General features: G+C 40.7%; 1 protein-coding gene across 1 annotated transcript; it reads right to left on the minus strand.

Moving 5' to 3' along the window:
- Nucleotides 1–798: 798 nt before the first annotated feature.
- On the minus strand, nt 799–2049 carry htr1ab (5-hydroxytryptamine (serotonin) receptor 1A b). Its single transcript, XM_085357977.1, has one exon. The coding sequence runs from the start codon at nt 2047–2049 to the stop codon at nt 799–801; it is 1251 nt and encodes a 416-aa protein (XP_085214103.1).
- Nucleotides 2050–17189: the final 15140 nt, after the last annotated feature.

The raw sequence follows: 17189 nt of genomic DNA on the forward strand, positions 1-17189 counted from the left end.
TTATTGTGACTAAATCCCTTTCTGTTTTGCTAATTGCCACATTATTGTATCCATTATTATTGTATCCATTATTACTGCATCCATTATTAACGTATGTAATTACTTATGGTGTAGCAGAGCGACATCATAGATACATGTCATTGTCTATAATTTAATGTCCAAAAAATTGTCGTCTTAGTTTTTTTTTTTTAATTTATTTTACTGTTTTTTTTTTTATTCAATTAACAGACCCCACAAAATGCTTCATATTCTTCTTCTTTCTTATTTTTTATACAGTAACATATTACAACAACCATCGCCTCAATGTTGTAATGTAAACCATCGGATTAAAATAACCCTAAAATTTCGACTGGCACCTGAGGAAAGCATCAAATTTCTAAAAGAAACACTATATTATTGATTTTTTGCTTAGTTAAAATGTTATTTTTTAATTTTAAATATTCACAGCTTAGCTACTGGAAACGTGGATTCACAGTTTCAATTCAATAAATTCTTCCTGGCGCAGAATTTAAAAGTGTTAAAATAATGACTTCAGGGGGAAAAGTATTAAAAAGTTGTTTTTTTTATTGGACATCAAAGAACAGGATGAGCAACACGGAGCTTGAATCAAACGATCACAGCTTTATCTATGCATAGGCTATAGACATCTCTGGAGATATTTAACGATGGTGATGAGCGGCAATAATCATTGTGAGCCCTCAGTTCTTGTTTGAGAACAATCTGTTCGCAGGCTGTTGGTCTCTTTTTCACCTGGATGTCTCCAGATCAGCCCTCAGTGACCCGGTGAGTCTTGAACCATCACGGTCTGCAAAAGTGACACTTGATGATTTTCTTGAAAGCGCTCTGAAAATCTTTGTTGAAGTACGCGTAAATGATGGGGTTCAGTAAAGAGTTGGAGTAGCCCAGCCAGTTAATGACATCCTCTAGCCAGCGGGGCATGTAGCACGACTCCTGGCAGAAAGGCATGACCAGGGCGACGATGAAGAAAGGCAGCCAGCAGAGGATGAAGGTGCCCATGATGATGCCCAAAGTCTTCACCGTTTTGCGCTCCCGTGCCAGCGCGATCTTCCTCTTCGCCTCCGTCGCTTTCTCATGCCTGCTCTCGAAGAGCGGCACGGAGCTCGGGGTGTTGGGCAGCGGCAGGTTGCCTTTGGAGTTGCTGTGAACTTCGATGATCTCCAGAGACTCGCCGTCTTCGGCGTGTCTCACCGCGCCGTTGACACTCGGCAGCGGCCGGGGCTCCACGCTTCTTTTCCAGCTCTTGCCCTGTGCATCTCCTTGGATCTTTTTATGGAAGAGCGCGGGAGAGAGCGCCAGGCAGGAGTCGGACACTTTCTTTTTCTCCGTTTTACGCACCGTCCTCCTGATGCGGAACCGGGCAGCTTTGAATATCCGCCCGTATAAAACCAGCATCAGAGTTAGCGGGATGTAAAAAGCCCCGAAAGTGGAGTATATTGTGTACCAGGGGTCTTGCCTTATCTTACACTGCTTGGGGTTCGCCCTGTCCTCTGCCATGCTGCTGGGCTGGGAGCGCATGATCAGCATAGGCGGCACGGAGATGGAGAACCCCACTAGCCAAGTGACGCTGATGAGGACCGCGGCTCTCCTCGGGGTCCTCTTCTTCATATAGTCTATGGGCTCGGTTATGGCCCAGTATCTGTCCAGAGCGATGGCGCACAGGTGCAGGATGGACGACGTGCAGCATAGCACATCCAGAGAGATGAAGATGTCGCACGGAATCTGCCCGAGAGTCCACCGATTCAAAACCTGGTAGAGCGCCGCCATGGGCAGCACCAGCACCGACACCATCAGGTCCGTGACGGCAAGAGAGCCGATCAGATAGTTGGCGACATTCTGGAGAGAGCGCTCCAGCGCGATTGCTGCAACCACGCACGCGTTCCCAAATATTGCGCACAGGATGAGCGCGCCGAGCAGGAAGGATGTGACCACTTGGTAGCTGAGTTTCACCTCCTCGTCTTCTGGTTTTGGGGCTTTGTTTGAAGAGTTGTCGAGTTGAAGCCAGGCGGTCGTGTTGTTTGTGCCCTCCATCGTTGGGCCACTTCGATGCGACTGGAGAGGTTCTACTCTGCAGAGCGCATGGCACGGGAACACCGTGAAGAGCGCATAGCGGTCAGCTGGTCTGCCGAGAAGTGCAGAGAGGCTGTAAACTGCGAGTGTTGGCTGCTGACGGAGAATGATGCTGCGGTTTTATACCGGTGATGGAAAATGCGTCATTTCTGTGTGAGGCTGTAACAGAGGCATGGTTATGTCTGTTTAGTCCACAGCTCAGGCAGTGAAGATGTAGGAGCTGTGAAAAAAACACAGTAGTTTCCTTCTACTCCGTGGTCTCCAGACTGCAAGTGGATTAAGATTTATTTATTTATTTATTTATGTAAATTTTATTGAAAAAAGTGGATTTGCTCATTTTTGAATGGCCTAAAATTAAAATAATTTTTTAATTTAAAACTATTTCAGTTATTGTTTCAACTCAATATGAGTTGATATGAAATATGTTTTTCTTCCCGTGTATTTCATTTGTGGCAGTCGTCTGCTTTCAGCACCACGATCAGCGCAGTGCAGTCAATCTGAGATGTCACACTGCCACCCGGCGTTGATTCACTGTCACAACACATAAACAATTATTACATTTTTGTTATCTTAAGCTTCAAACGCCTTCAAAGTAAAATAAAATAAAATAATTAAAAAGTTTGGCCATTGTGCCAGATTGTTGTATTATTATGACACTGTATTATTTTCATTCAGTTGTTCAATGTTAAAAACCAAAAAACGTCAAGAACAATATAAAAAGTACTGCTTTGCTGCACCTCCGAGTAAACGAGCTTTAATGAGAGCCTAAAATCTTTGAGTAATTCCATATTGTTTCCTCTATTTGATTTGGAAAAAATTATGCCATCAATTTAAATAAATATTTAAAAGTAATGAAAGTTTAGCTGGATCTGTGACAGACATAAACATTGGCCAACCAAACAACTTTAACAGGGGGGCATTTTCCCTACATCACTTTTCTGTTCCATTAAAGGCAAAATTAACTTTTATCTTAAGTATCTTTTATGTGTGCTGTTGCACTTACACACTTTGTCCACAAATCAGAGGTTATAAACTCAGATGCACAACTGCAAAATTACATGCAAAACTGGAGTGCAGGATGAGTTCCTGTATAATTAATAAACTCATACATTGTGTCATCTGTGTCACATGTTACATAATGTCAAGTATAAACAAGGATAAACATCCTGCTTTAAATCATAAATGGCCTGCATTAGTATACAACCATTTGCACTCACTGGCCATTTTATTAGGAATACACATGGCAGGAACTTGATGCTTTTACCCATGCAGACATGGTCAAGGTGACCACCTGAAGGTCAAACTGAGCATCAGAATGGGCAATAAATGCAATTTAAGTAACTGTGAAATGTGGAAAGGGTGTTTCTTGATCTGGTTGGTTTTGAGTATTGTAGGTTTATGATTCTTTTGGGGTTTGAATATTGATTTATGGTAAAGCTTTCTATCATTTTTTCTTTTGAGTTTGTTATTATTGCTTCTTGCTTTTTAATTTCTTTTTTATGCTTCTAGTTCTTTGTTTGTCGCTTGATGATGTTAGGTCTCTTTCATGCCCATTCTGTCCAAGCCTCATCTTTGTGTTTTGTCCTTATTTTTTTCTCAGGTGAAGTCAGCTTTTTCTTCATGTTTACCTTTCTGTCCTTGTGTCAGGTTTTGTGGTTTGAGTCCGTGTCTCAGTGATAGCTTCTGTTTAATTTTGATAATCTCTTGTGTTTTGTATTAAGTTCTTCTTCCCTTGTCTATTCTTCTGTGATTAGCATCAGCTGTGCTCCGACCTGTTTCCTCTTCCTTCATTACCTGGTGTGTAGTGTGTGAATCTGTCCTTTCTTATGTTCTCCCTCTATGTTGTATCCCTCTGTTCCCTGTATTTTTAAGTTTTCCATGTGTTTTGCACCAGCCTTGCTCCATGTATGCTTTGTTCTTAAGCTGAGTTTAAGTTACTCTCCCAAGTCCTGTGTTTCGGTCTTTACCTGTCACATAGCATTTCATTACAGTTAGCGCCAGATGAGTATTTCAGAAACTGGTGATCTACTGGAATTTTCCTGCAAAACCATGTCTAGGGTTTATAGGGTATGGTTCAAAAGAGAAAATGCTTTGTTGATGCCAGAAATCAGAGAAGAATGGCCAGACTGCTTCAAGCTGATACGACAGTAACTCATGTAACCACTGTATGCAGAAGAGAATTTCTGAATCCAATCAAAGCTTGAAGCGGATGGTCTACATCAGCAGAACACCAGCCAGCTAAGGACAGGAAAGTGAGGTTTCAAAACTGGAAAATGCAAGACTGGAAAAACATCACCTGCTCTGTTAAGTCTTCTGCTGAGACATTCACAGGGTAGGTCAGAATTTTGCATCAACAACATGAAAGCATGGATCCATGCTGCCTTCTATTAAAGCTCTGGGCTGGTGGTGACTTATTTTCTTAGCATACTTTGAGCACTTCTAAAGGACAAAGAGGGTAGCATATTGTGGAAAGGAGAGAAATTTTCTCAATGTGCAAACGTGGATTAATGAAGTCACCACACACGAGAACACCTGGAGTCACAGACAAGAGCAGAAATTCACCGCACTGCAGTTTTTTTAAGTCAAAAAAGGAAACTAGTATTTCTCAAAATCTGACTTTTATAGTTTGTATCCTCAGTCACACTCTTTCCCTCCATTGCTGCTGCAGGACTAAGCTTGATCTTTGTGTGCGCTGCAGCGTGAGCGTTTAAGTCTGTCATTACAAAACTAAGAATCTCTATGTTTTACTCATAGATGTAAAAACATATCAGTAGATTTCATCTGAGGGGACACAATGACCTTACTGGACTCCCAAGGCCAACCCATAAAAGTAACATAACACTGTGTTTAGCTGTTAAACAAAATCAGTTTTATTTTGTGATTTACAAATGAAATTGTTAAAGAATAAATTAACATCCCGCAAGTCTGGTGACTGCTTATTCCTCAGGCTCAGAGTTAAATATAGTTTGGTATTTTCGAATTATTTGTTGTTGTTATTTTAATTGATCTATTTAAAATTTAGTTCAGTTCCATTTTAGTTTTTGTTTGACAATGTTGGGTTTTTAGTTTAGTATTTGTTAGTTTCTGTCTTTCCAATTATTGCTGTGTGCAATGACGTGTCATAGTTAAGATTAGTACAGGTATTATTAGAATAACAAATTGTTTGAACGTGTGTCATACTATTATAAACATCCAGAGTCTCAGTAAACTTGTCTTTCAGTGACTCATCAGGCAACTTGTAATGTTTTTTAACCAAACTAAAAATTACTTAAAGATCTGTCCTCTATATTTTCATTTTATTTTAGTTTACAAGTTCTCTTTTTTTTTATTCAAGTCCAGATTTTATTTGTGTTTAACGAAAATTGTACTGATCTGTACAATGTAGCTTGCCGTCACCAGTGTGTGTTTGTGAATGGGTGAATGACTGAATGTAGTGTAAAGCGCTTTGGGGTCCTCAGGGACTAAGTAAAGCGCTATACAAATTGTAAAATTATGATATTATTTTATGCCATGTTATACCCCTAATTAAAGATTGTGAATTATTATGTAGTTTTAGTTTGCATTATTCTCCTGAATTAGAAGAAGCTGATAACTATTGCATTAGTTAAACTGATTTGCATTACATTAAATTGCTGACTTGTTGTGAATGAATGATATTGTTTTATGATGCATTATATTGCTGAGTTATAAGAAATACTGTTCGCAGAAGGTTATTGTCTAATTTGTCTGAGTAGAAGAGAACAGAGTGTGCTGGAGTTTTCTGCCCCATTTCAGCAGGAGCAGATAAACAGGGAGCCAAGGTCGTAGCTTAGGCGCTGTGTGAGAGAGAGCATGTGAATGTTTAGGCTTTTTATGATAAGGTGGAGGCACCAGAGGTTATAAAAGATTGAGCAATGCTCCACCATTTTGAGATTTTGAGGCTGTCTGCATCAGTGTCCATCTCCCACGTGTGTGATCATTAAATCATCGTTTGACTCAACCCGGCCGGACCAGTGTTGTTATTGTGGTTTTTTCTCTTGTCTCCATCCCCAATATTTTGAACCTTAACAGCTTGGGGGCTCGTCCTGTGGTATTGGGGTGGAATTTAAAAGTTTGGACGGTCCGAGGTTGTCGAACGGACAGGCACGAGCCAGTGGTCTGATTTGAGTGGACAAAAGCCGGCTTATCTAAAGGTAAGGCACTACCTGTTGAATTATTTCCAAAATGTGCCAAATTGGATATGACTAAATTAAAGTCTACTCACTGAAATTACTGGTAGAGTGTCTGTTTTGATTTTGATGAGAATCACCGTGTGTTATGCAGTTAAAGTTGCTTAAGAGTATTTAATGAAGTTGAAGAAATATGAAACTGTTCCCAGAAGTAACAGAGAATGTTGGGTTTGAGTCCCTGGATATTGAGCTGAAGGCTCAGGTAGTTTGGTAGGGAAATTAGGACAGAAACTGTTCCCAGAAGTAACAGAGACTGTTTAATAGTTTTACAAATTAGGTCAGAAACTGTTCCCAGAAGTAACAGAGACTGTTTAATTGGTCGTAAAAAAGTTATCTTTCTTCGGTGAGACCCGTTATGGTAAAATTTCTCAAAATCGGTTAGGTGAAAATTATTATAGGACGGCAGCCCAGAAGTCTGCTAAGAAGCACATAGCCCGGGGGTTACGCCCCCTCCTGGCCGTGGACGCGCGGTCTTGACCTGTCGGCGAACAGGGGTAGTTCAGTTTGGCTTTAACTGTGGGGTACAGGGCATCCCGAAATAAGCTAGGAGTTAGAATCTCCTCACCGTTTTAAATGGTGTCATGTGTTTGTTTGGACAAAGTTAAATTGAGTTAGGGATTTAGAAGTTAGGTCAGAAACTGTTCCCAGAAGTAACAGATACTGTTTGATTGACTACAAAAAAGTTGGACTTTCTTCGGTGAGACCCGTTATTTTAAATTTGTCGAAATGTGTTAGGTGCTGAATCTGTCAGGCCTGTCAGTGATTGTGAATATAAGACGTCTTTGTAATATAAAATAAAAGAGTTTTGTCTGAGCTTTGTGTGACCCTGTGTGTGACGACAGCGCACTGCAGCGCTGCGAGCTATTTTTAGACGGTGTGTGAACATGCAAATGAGCTGTGACGCGCACAGAGGACTTTGCTTCCTGTTTAGCGTGTTTTTGAGTTTTATAATTTTGATTTGCAAACAATGATACATGCCTGTAAGTAAAACGCTGATTTTGCTGATTATGATACTACAAATAAGGTGTTGAATGACTAGGGTGTGAATGATGTTGGAGTTTAAAGCGGAAACTCAGAGAGGAGTGTGTTGGGAGACTGGCATGTAATCTGCAGTGCAAAGGTGGGCGTTTTGCCTGCTAGTCTATTTAACAGTGATGAAAATGATATTAAATAAATCTCTCAGTGTGTTGATACAGGTGGCTATGGGGCTGGACCAACTGCCCCCACAAGCACGGCGGCCGAAGCAAAATTATAGTAATGGAAACCAAACTCAGCAAGAATCAGCAGCTGTGGAAAAGACAGCAGCTAGCAGAGAATTAAAGGAGAAATTAAGAGAAGTTTTACACATAAAATTGCGGCCAACAGACTTGTGGAGGTTGGGAAGGCGCCTGGAGCATCACAACAAGAAGGTGAAACAAAAACACACAAGCAGAGAAATGTGGGAGAGAGGCACGTGCTAGAGAAATGCCTCGTTTGAGAAAAAACGTTAAATTAGCCCATGTACAAACGCACATACACGCAATGAAGAAACAGCTTACACCCATGAACACGTGAAGATTTTCCAGCAAGTTTAAAGCAGTGAAACTTAACATACACCCGCCGTTACACAATAAAGTTTATCCACTACTAACAAATAAACCCTCTGGGTTGCAGGACAACAACTTAACTTCAAAAAAAAAAAAAAAAAAAATCACAACCAGTGATAACACGACAAATTTAGTGGTTAATAAAAGTCAAATTGTGACATGTTTTCTTCTGATTGATTAATACAAGTGATTACTGAATGAAAGAAAATTCCATTTTTGTGCTTTAAACATGATCTTAAGAATTTTAACATGTACCTGTGTTGTCCTGTCAGCTTGGTGGGTTATGAGAGGATTATATGGTGAAAAAAAAAAAAAAAAAAAAAAAGGGGGAGAGAAGGTTGACACAGGGCCTGGTCCCGTTGTTTTTCCCCTCTCTGAGTAACACAGCCAATACAACATGATTTTCCTGTTCGTTTGTTTTGTTTTTGTTTTGTTTTGTTTTTTCTCTTTATGCTTGATTACAGGCTGCTTTGTCGGCCCGGAAAAGCCGAGGCTGACCCTGGACTCCTGCTCTCCCCTCTACCATCTTTGCTCTCTCCTCTACCATCTTTGATGTGACCCTGACCAAATGCTAAAGCAGCTGAACCCGCAACAACAACTTGAAAATGTCAACAGTGCTGCAGGAAAATGATCTCATGCAGCAGAGACGGAGAGCGGTAATCCAAGGCCCGTTTCACTACACGGGGAGATTTCTGTCAGCGTCTTTTCTTTCTGAGAAGACTGAGAAAGGCCCGGCTCCCACCACCGATTCTGACCACCTTATATAAAGGAATTATTGAGAGCATCCTGAGCAGCTATATCACTGTCTGGTTCGGGAACAGCACCATGCCGGACAGACAAGCTCTACAGAGGGTTGTGCAATCAGCTGAGCGCACCATCCGCTCCGAGCACCCTGACCTGCACTCAATCTATAGCAGGCGGTGCTGGACCAAGACCAGGAAGATCGTGAAGGAGCTCAGCCATCCCAACAACAGACTGTTCTCTCTGTTGCTGTGTACGTGACAAATAAACATCTGGATTTGGAAAACGAGGCACTCGCAAAGCCACCAGCATTGTGCCTGATTGGACACACCCCTCTCACACACTCTTTACATTCTTGCCATATGGAAAAAGACAGCTTCAGCTGACAGAGCTGTGACGAGACGCCCATTAAGCCCAGATGAAAAGTGAGGCCGAGCAAAACCATGCTGACCTTAACCACTCTGCATTAAGAATGTGCAGGACAGTGACGGACCAAAAATGACCATGGGGCAGCAAAAAGGGCGTGCCAGAGACAGGAGGAGTAACTGAGGTCAGGAGGCACCTCAGAATGGACAAAACACCAGGAGAAAATAAGCTGAAGGCACAGGTGTCGGGGCTCGGCCAGGAGCTGACCTCTGAGAAGAGCCGAACAGCAGAGCCGCAAAAGGCCGTGGAGCAAAGCAAGGAAAACATCAATGGACTTAAATCTGATTTCTGCGGAAAAGACTCTGAGGTTTCTGCCCTCAATAAGACCTCGAGGCATCAGAGCAGAAACTGAGCATGGCCCAGGAGGAGCTAGCTGAAAATCGAACCCATCAGGCTTGGAGTCCAAGACACCGGACTTGAAATCAGGCCGGAGCATCCTAGAGCTAGATGAGCAGTGTGATTTGTCCGGTCTGCTATGGAGCGAACGTTAGGGGGATGGCTTCCTGTCGCCTCTGCCGTCCTCCGATCGCTCAGCGTCCTGGGCTGCCCAGCTCTGGACTGAACGCTCGGGCCGAGACACCCAAACAACCATGGACTCCATTCCCCTGGAATGGGACCACGACTACGACCTCAGCCGTGGGCTTGAGAGTGCAAGAAGGGATCCCAGAGAGCCTTGAGGCCTGTGTAAAACTAACAGAACAAAGATTGAGGTCTTCCACTGGGGAGGTGGAAGCTGCAGACTCTCCTATACACCTTCTGGATGTCAGCCGTTCCACCTGCAAACAAACGGACAGCAGTCGTACTTGTGCAAGCAACAAACGGACATCCAGACAATTGAGCTGCGTATCAAAACCCTGAAGGAAGACCGAAGCAAAAGGGTCAAGTTAAGGAGGAGCGAAATAAGGAGAAGATGCTGGACACTGGAGAAAAGGACTGCCTCAATTGGGGCCAGAACCAGTATGGACAGAACTCTGAGCAGCAGCACCAATGGATGCAAACAGACTGAAAAGGAGGAGGGCAGGACCCAGGGCACGCTTCAGGCCGTGGTTTACCCAGAACACTACAACAGGAAAGTGATGAACACAAACACCCACACAAACACACACATCTACATGCACCGACTCAGAGTGAAAAGAAACATACATATGAACATATGCACTCGTTGATTGAGGGAGAAATGACACACACACACACACACAAATTAAAATGTTGATTCAATGAACTGAGAAGTGATCCACACACACACACGCTGATGCAATGAAGAATGCTTTACTAACAAATGCTGCACACAAACATCCAAATACGGAGTTGGTTACAACAGCAAGAACTGATTGATTATTTATTGCTTAAATGTATTTCATGCCACGCAGAGGGCATTTGTGTAGATTTAGAGGACATGGTCTGAAGCACTTTGATAATGAAAACAATGTCTGTGCGTGATGTCTGTTTATGGCTCAAAGCCTCCACTGAATTGTTTACTGTGCTTCACACAGTCTAACAAGGAGCAGTGGCACAGAGCGAAAATGATGAATGAATGGTGTGAGTTTTATTTCGAAGAGATTATGAAAAGGTTGTGTTGATTCAACTTAGTTGTTTACGTTTTTGCCAAGGTAAAGAGTTGGTGTGTAACTAGTGTCCACTATTGAGTCAAGTAAATCCAACATGTTTTGTTGGTGCAAAAAGGAGTTTTGGTTGATCTTTGGGTTTTGTTTGACACTAGGTTGATTCTATCAGTGAGGTTTGGATTGTTCTCTTTCTCTAAGAGAGAGAAAGATGGTTTGAACTTTGGACATGTTTGCAATGGGCCCCAGTATCTGTTATTATATGAGTGTTTTATTGTTTACGTTTGTTTTTGCTTTTGTTACAGTGCACTGAGATAAGAACATCTGAGAGGTGTGATCCACCGGTGGTGATATTTTGGTATTTTGTGAGTTCCTGATTTAACAAATCAGCTCTTTAATCCAGGCCTGAGAGATTGAACTTTAAAGCGCTATAAAATATTCTTATTGAAAACAGTCGCAAAGTATTTTTTCTCCATGATTATAATGAGCTTGGGAGAAAATTCACTTATATGGGACACTGATCCTGAAGCCTAAAAGGATTGCAGCGAGTCAATCCAGTCCAAAGAAGGAAAAACAAACAAGGAGCTGTTTCCTTTAAAATGATGACGTCATCTTGCTGGTGATGGAGCCTTGAATAGGCTGCGCGTGAGACTCCATTATCAGCAACTTTTGGTATGAATGTGTGTGGATGTATGCATATGACTGACGACTAAAAGTCATGGACTGACGACTAAAAGTTTAACTGACTTGATACTGAGACAAAAACGGTGCTGACTTTAGGATTATTGAATGTCCACAGACAATTCACCCAGCCTGTAAAAGAAGGGTGGATGTTTTGTTTTGCTTTGTTTTGTCTGCAAGAACAGAAGAATGACAGAGACCAAAGAGCTGTAGCTTCACAGCAGTGTGAACTGCAGACTGAACCCTTTGGTTGCTAATTTTGAGCTACTGATGTTTGCATTAAGGAAATTGTGTTTTAGTAGCTGTGTTTTAATTAAGGTATTACATTATATTGTTGGGAATATTAAATGCTAAAGTGAAGAAAAGGTTTGATCCCACTCATGACTGAGCATGTTATTATTAACCATAGTGGGTCACTATAGAGAGTCAATTAATTTTAGAAAAAAACAAACAAACAAAAAAACCCTCCACGGAGGTCTATGAATAAGAGGGGAATGATAGACAGCCACACTCAAAATGGAGATATGTAATGATAAACACTGGTCCCCGTCTTTTGGGCGCTCTCTTGAAGTAGTCAACAATTTAAAAGTAAGATAAAATAACAGGGGCATGTGCTGAGGGGTGGTGCTGCACAAGAACAAGAGTAAAATAAAGAAAATATTGTTTTTAAGAAGTGCAAATTAAAATGTACCATTACACTCAGAGGATCAATATGAAGCTTGATATTTGTTAATTTTGAATGAAGTACATGACTGGTGACTGTTCTGTCCTGAGCTTTTGTTTTTACAGCACCCGCTTGATCACACCAACAGTTTCTCGCCACCGAAGAGGGGTACTTGAAAAAAATAAAGAACGGGGAGGAATATCATCAAAAATGGAAAAAGGTAATCCCCAAAGGGGGTGATAATGCCATAACTTTCACTATGGTCAAATTCTCAAAATTTGACCCTCAAAAATTCTTAAAACATTTATAATGTCGTAAACCACATAAGCATGTAGTATTTGATTCAATAACATGGTGAAATAACAAGCAGCAAAAGGTTGATCATGTTAATGGTGTTTATTCAAGGGTGCAGAGGAGATTATTATTATTATTAAAGACAACAAATGAAATAACGAAAAGTAGAAGTGGAAAGAATTTGCGTTAACGGTAATAAAATCAAAACAAAAAGGAATACTAACTAAAACTGTACTGAATGTTCACAAAACTAACTAAAATTAACTGGATTTATAGCAAAATGTGTTTGGTTGCATTGATGTGTGCGTGCCCTGCTATAGTGAAATTAAGGTAGTACGTTAGTCGAGTCGTCTGTGTTGCTGCTCCGTTCACGCGCAGAATCAGGTCAGGAAAAGTCGGGAGACAGCGCCAGAATAGAATTGAGGATGATTTTAATATGACTGTTTTGTAGACATAACAAGAGTCTTGTAGTGGAGAGGGACGTAATGTCCTCCTGAGACCCAGAGAATAAGAAAAAACAGGGAGAAAATATTTTCGTTTTTTCTTTTTTTTTCTTTTTTTTTTTCTTTTTTCTTTTAAATGAATCAAGTGTTATTAAAATAACAATCTCATAAGATGAAGATCAGGGACCAACCCAGAAGTCACTGACACTTCACTAATTGTAAACTATTGGTTTAGGAATAAGTGATGGCACTGAACTTTCTATTTCACAAAAGTCAATTTATTTAGGATATCTGAGGAAGTACTGATTTTATTTGGAGACACAAAGGAACATTTGGCACTTCCCTCATCTCACATCTGTTTCATTGTTGTACCCAATCATTCTACAACTGAAATGCCTTGGACTGCTAACCATTTCAGGCAAGTGGAGTGAACCATATTTTGCTAGACTCTCATCAGATTGGGGCTTCCTTTTATTGATCTTTGGAGAGAAGTCTTCATTACTGGTATTATTCAGGTCTTGTTCACATGTTTGTCCCAGGTTTCTCAGCCAAGAGGAGCTTAAACCCCAGATACTGTGAGTTCTTTCACACGTTGAGATCACTGATAACTCTCAGCAACGACGTGATCTCGTAGAAACAATTAGGTGTTATGGATTCAACTATAATTGCGACTCTTATTTTTCTTTACTGGAAAACATTTCTGCATTTTACCCATATTTTATTTTTAACTCAAAATCAAAATTCCAGATTCTACTACATGTTGGTTTTGCACCAGATAGGATGACAGATTCCAGGTGGCCCTGTGTCTTTCTCTATTACATCTGCCACTGCATCTCGATAATCTTCTCTGTGGCTTTTAGTGGGTCCTGACCCTCTCATATTTTGAAAAATCTATGTTTGAATCTCCCTTAATAATTGTGTTAAGAATTCTCTCCGCCTTTGTCAAAAGTTGGGTATTAGGAAAAAGTGAAATAAATATAAATATAAAGTCCCAATGTGTAGAGCACACATTAATAAATTAGTCATGTTCCCTGTGAAAGTAAATGAGCCTAATTCTTAAAGACCCCTGAAATTATTTACCAGATGTTTATTTTTTGAATAAAATAAAAATCTGAGTTTAACAAAACATTTTAAATGTAAATATCAAGCTTACCTTTCTCTCTTCCATAAAATGTGCTTGTGGGCACGCCAGCCATTTTGAAAAGGTGGGAAAAACAATTGGCAAGGCCACACCCCCACACATGTGACATAATTTTAAAGGTACTGTTGTCCTCTCTAAGAAACATCAGGACTTAGAGGAGTGGCAAGTAGAGTATGAGAGCTACAAGCAAAAAACTAAATGTGTACTACAGTGCGCAAAAATGAATTACTGGGTCATCAGGGGGTCTTGAGGGACATTTATAAAACAAAAAATCCCACAAACCTTAAAAGTGCACTTGAAAAGCTCACACAAGAAGGTTAACCTAGCTTACCTAGAAGACCTCATCAGGGGGAGCACGCTCCCCCTCGTTGAAGAGCTCACCCACTTAACTCGCATCCCAAGAAAATAGCTAACCCCAGATAAGGCAGCGTGATGTATCCCGAGATAACAGGACTGGGACATCTAAATAAAGGTGTGAAACAATCGCCTTCAAAAGGTTATCAATTAACTTTAACCAAAATTAGGACCACTCGGTGCGGCAAGAGTTAATAGTTATTAGTCTCAACACCCAAGGATAATTAGAAGAGCATGACTGATATGATGGAACTGAGATTTTGTTACACTTAACTTTTGCAAAACACAAATAAAACTAAATTGAAACTAAGGATTTTCAGAAAATAAAAACTAGACTAAACTAGCAAAGAATTGGTAAAAACTAATTACAACTGGCAAAAAAATTGAAAATCTGGAGTCGAAACTAGATAAAAGATAAAACCTAATGAAAATGGCGAAACGTTTAAAACTCTGGTGCAGAGATTGGCAAATCTGACCAGGAAACGTTATAAAATGGATTGTCAGAACAGTCAGCGTTAAAGCCACATTTGACAGTCCATACTAGGGTGGCATTGGACATCTTGGGGGTGGAACGGGGTTGGTGTGACCAAGGTGTGGTTTGGCTTGTTGTATGTATATTTGAGATCATATGGCTCTGGATGGACCGGTTACCAGGGCATGGAAGGAGGACAGACTCATTAAAGGAGGAGAAGGAACTTGCTGGGATTGGAGATCCTCTGGGTGAGTGGTTGATTAAAAGCATGCATAAAATAGAAGTTATCTGTTGTTATTGATTGGTAATAGATTGATAATTGGCCACATTTACAGCTGTATTGACTTGTTGTGGACGTAGTCGACTTCAGGTTTAAACACTCTCATTAACAGGTTGAAAATAGTGATATTAAAGGAAGAGTATGCAGCGCCACCCTGTCAGACGCCAGTGATGGTGGAGCTCACTGATGAATCAGGTGAGCTGGATTCATGGCTGATTCAAAACTAAGATCCCCCTGCTGTGGTCAGTAAGGGGAGAAAAGGGGGAAATAAAATCAAGAATTAAAGAGGCATTTATAAACGTTTAGGTGTCAAGTGAAACGGGACAAAAGGGGGTGTTATACTGTTATTTTCAATGTCAGCATTATTATTGTATGAGAATCATGCAACAAGCATTGCATCGATGATCATTTATTGAAGCTTTTGACCTTATACTAACATCTGTGTTCCTGTGATTGTTATAACTTCTGATGAATCTTCCATTTACAGGTGTTAGGATAATGATATAATTTTTCATTGCAGGTGTAACCATGATCATTTTTATACATATTGCAACTTGTTGCTCATTGTAGAGTTGTGCTCAAGTTAATAAGGGTTAAAAGCTACAGTCAGCGCGAATGTCTGACTGATCTATTGAGGGGAAAGGCTTCGAGCATGGAGGGCCGCACGCGCTTACAAAACACTGATATCATGTTATTCTTTGTGATCTTTTCTTAAATTATGTCTTTAAGGTTAGTTTAAATAGTGGCAGTTAATTAAACGAGATTTATTAAAATATTAAATACCTGAGTCAGAACGTTACACGCGGATCACCTTAAGAGTCTGGGAAACTTTGTAGCTGCCTAACTTTTTTTTGAATGTTCTAGCTCCGTTGATTTGACACATTGGAATGTGTCAAAAAAGGGGGGGAAGGTTGAGCTTTAACATCAAACCAGGATTATTTGAACATTTTATAACTTCATTTGTGTCTTTAATAATTTAGGAATGGTAAAGCTTAAGCTAATAGCGGTCCGAGAAGACGGACCTTTTAGAGAATCAGTGAAAAAGCATAAACTATCACTTTCATGTTTAATCATTACTCATTGAAATGAACTGAATAGCGCTTAGAAGATTTGTTAATTTTTTGTCTTTTGTCAAAAAGAGGGGTTTCAATAATTTTCAGACACACCTTGCAAATGTGCTTATAACGAGTTGGCACTCGGCCTTTTGAAGGTCAGAAGCTTCGTTCGGCGTGACTGTCCGGACTGATAAAGTGTAGGAAATGCCTTGAGTGCGGAGGGCTAAATGCAAACATGCTTACACACACATAAGATATGATTAGAATAAGTCCCTGGGACATTCTGAATGTTTTAGACCAATTCTGAATCACTAGAAGGTCAGTAGATAAGAACATTAGATTATTAGGGTTAGGAAGAGAGGTGTTTTGGTTTTCTGTCTCTTACAGAGAAAGGAACAGACACCAGACGAGGTCACAGAGATGCGAGGATCCTCCGTAGCAGAGTCAGACACAGTGACTGCCGAGACATCAACTGGGTCCAAGGGTCATGGCGTTTGGGCTCCAGCTAGTCACCACAAAAGGATGGATCCCATAAACACAGCAATAACCATGAAGGGGTTGGCGGAAATCCGGGAACACCAGACCAACGAAGTTCGAGAGGCTTTTGGGCAAAAAGGGGACACCTTCCTGTTCCTTTTTCTGGAGAATACACAGATCGTTGTTTGAAATCGGAGCAGAATAATCCCCTGATCTGTGTTACGACTGAAGGGTTGTCTAACCCCTAAGGTTGAAGAATTAAGAGCAGAGGATAACCCAACTGGACGAAACTGGTAGCTGCAGCAATAAAATAAAGGTTAAGAGCTCTTCGGACAGAGGTTCTAGTCTACGTCTGAATGGTATAAGGGAACACCAAATAAAGCTGTGGGAGAACAGGGGAGTGTCATCTGGACCTGCTATCCTTGTAGTAATAGTTTGTCTTGCACCTGACTTGCGCAAACACAGAGGTCATCTTACATATGGTTTGCCCGTCAGGGGGACAAAGGACCTCAGGAGTGAGAAGAGATGAACCCGGCCACACTGGGCTACAGGGTGTTTGTGAGGTCATTATTCTAATGACCTCATCAGGGGGAATTGTAAAATTATGATATTATTTTATGCCATGTTATACCCCTAATTAAAGATTGTGAATTATTATGTAGTTTTAGTTTGCATTATTCTCCTGAATTAGAAGAAGCTGATAACTATTGCATTAGT

The sequence above is a fragment of the Diplotaxodon limnothrissa genome, linkage group LG7, assembly GCF_057381915.1.
Source record: "Diplotaxodon limnothrissa isolate DT_005_m linkage group LG7, D_limnothrissa_male_GT1.1, whole genome shotgun sequence".
Lineage (NCBI taxonomy): Eukaryota > Metazoa > Chordata > Actinopteri > Cichliformes > Cichlidae > Diplotaxodon > Diplotaxodon limnothrissa.

Excerpts from the sequence above, each read along its gene's own strand:
- htr1ab (XM_085357977.1), bottom strand. The coding sequence starts at position 2,049 with ATGGAGGGCACAAACAACACGACCGCCTGGCTTCAACTCGACAACTCT.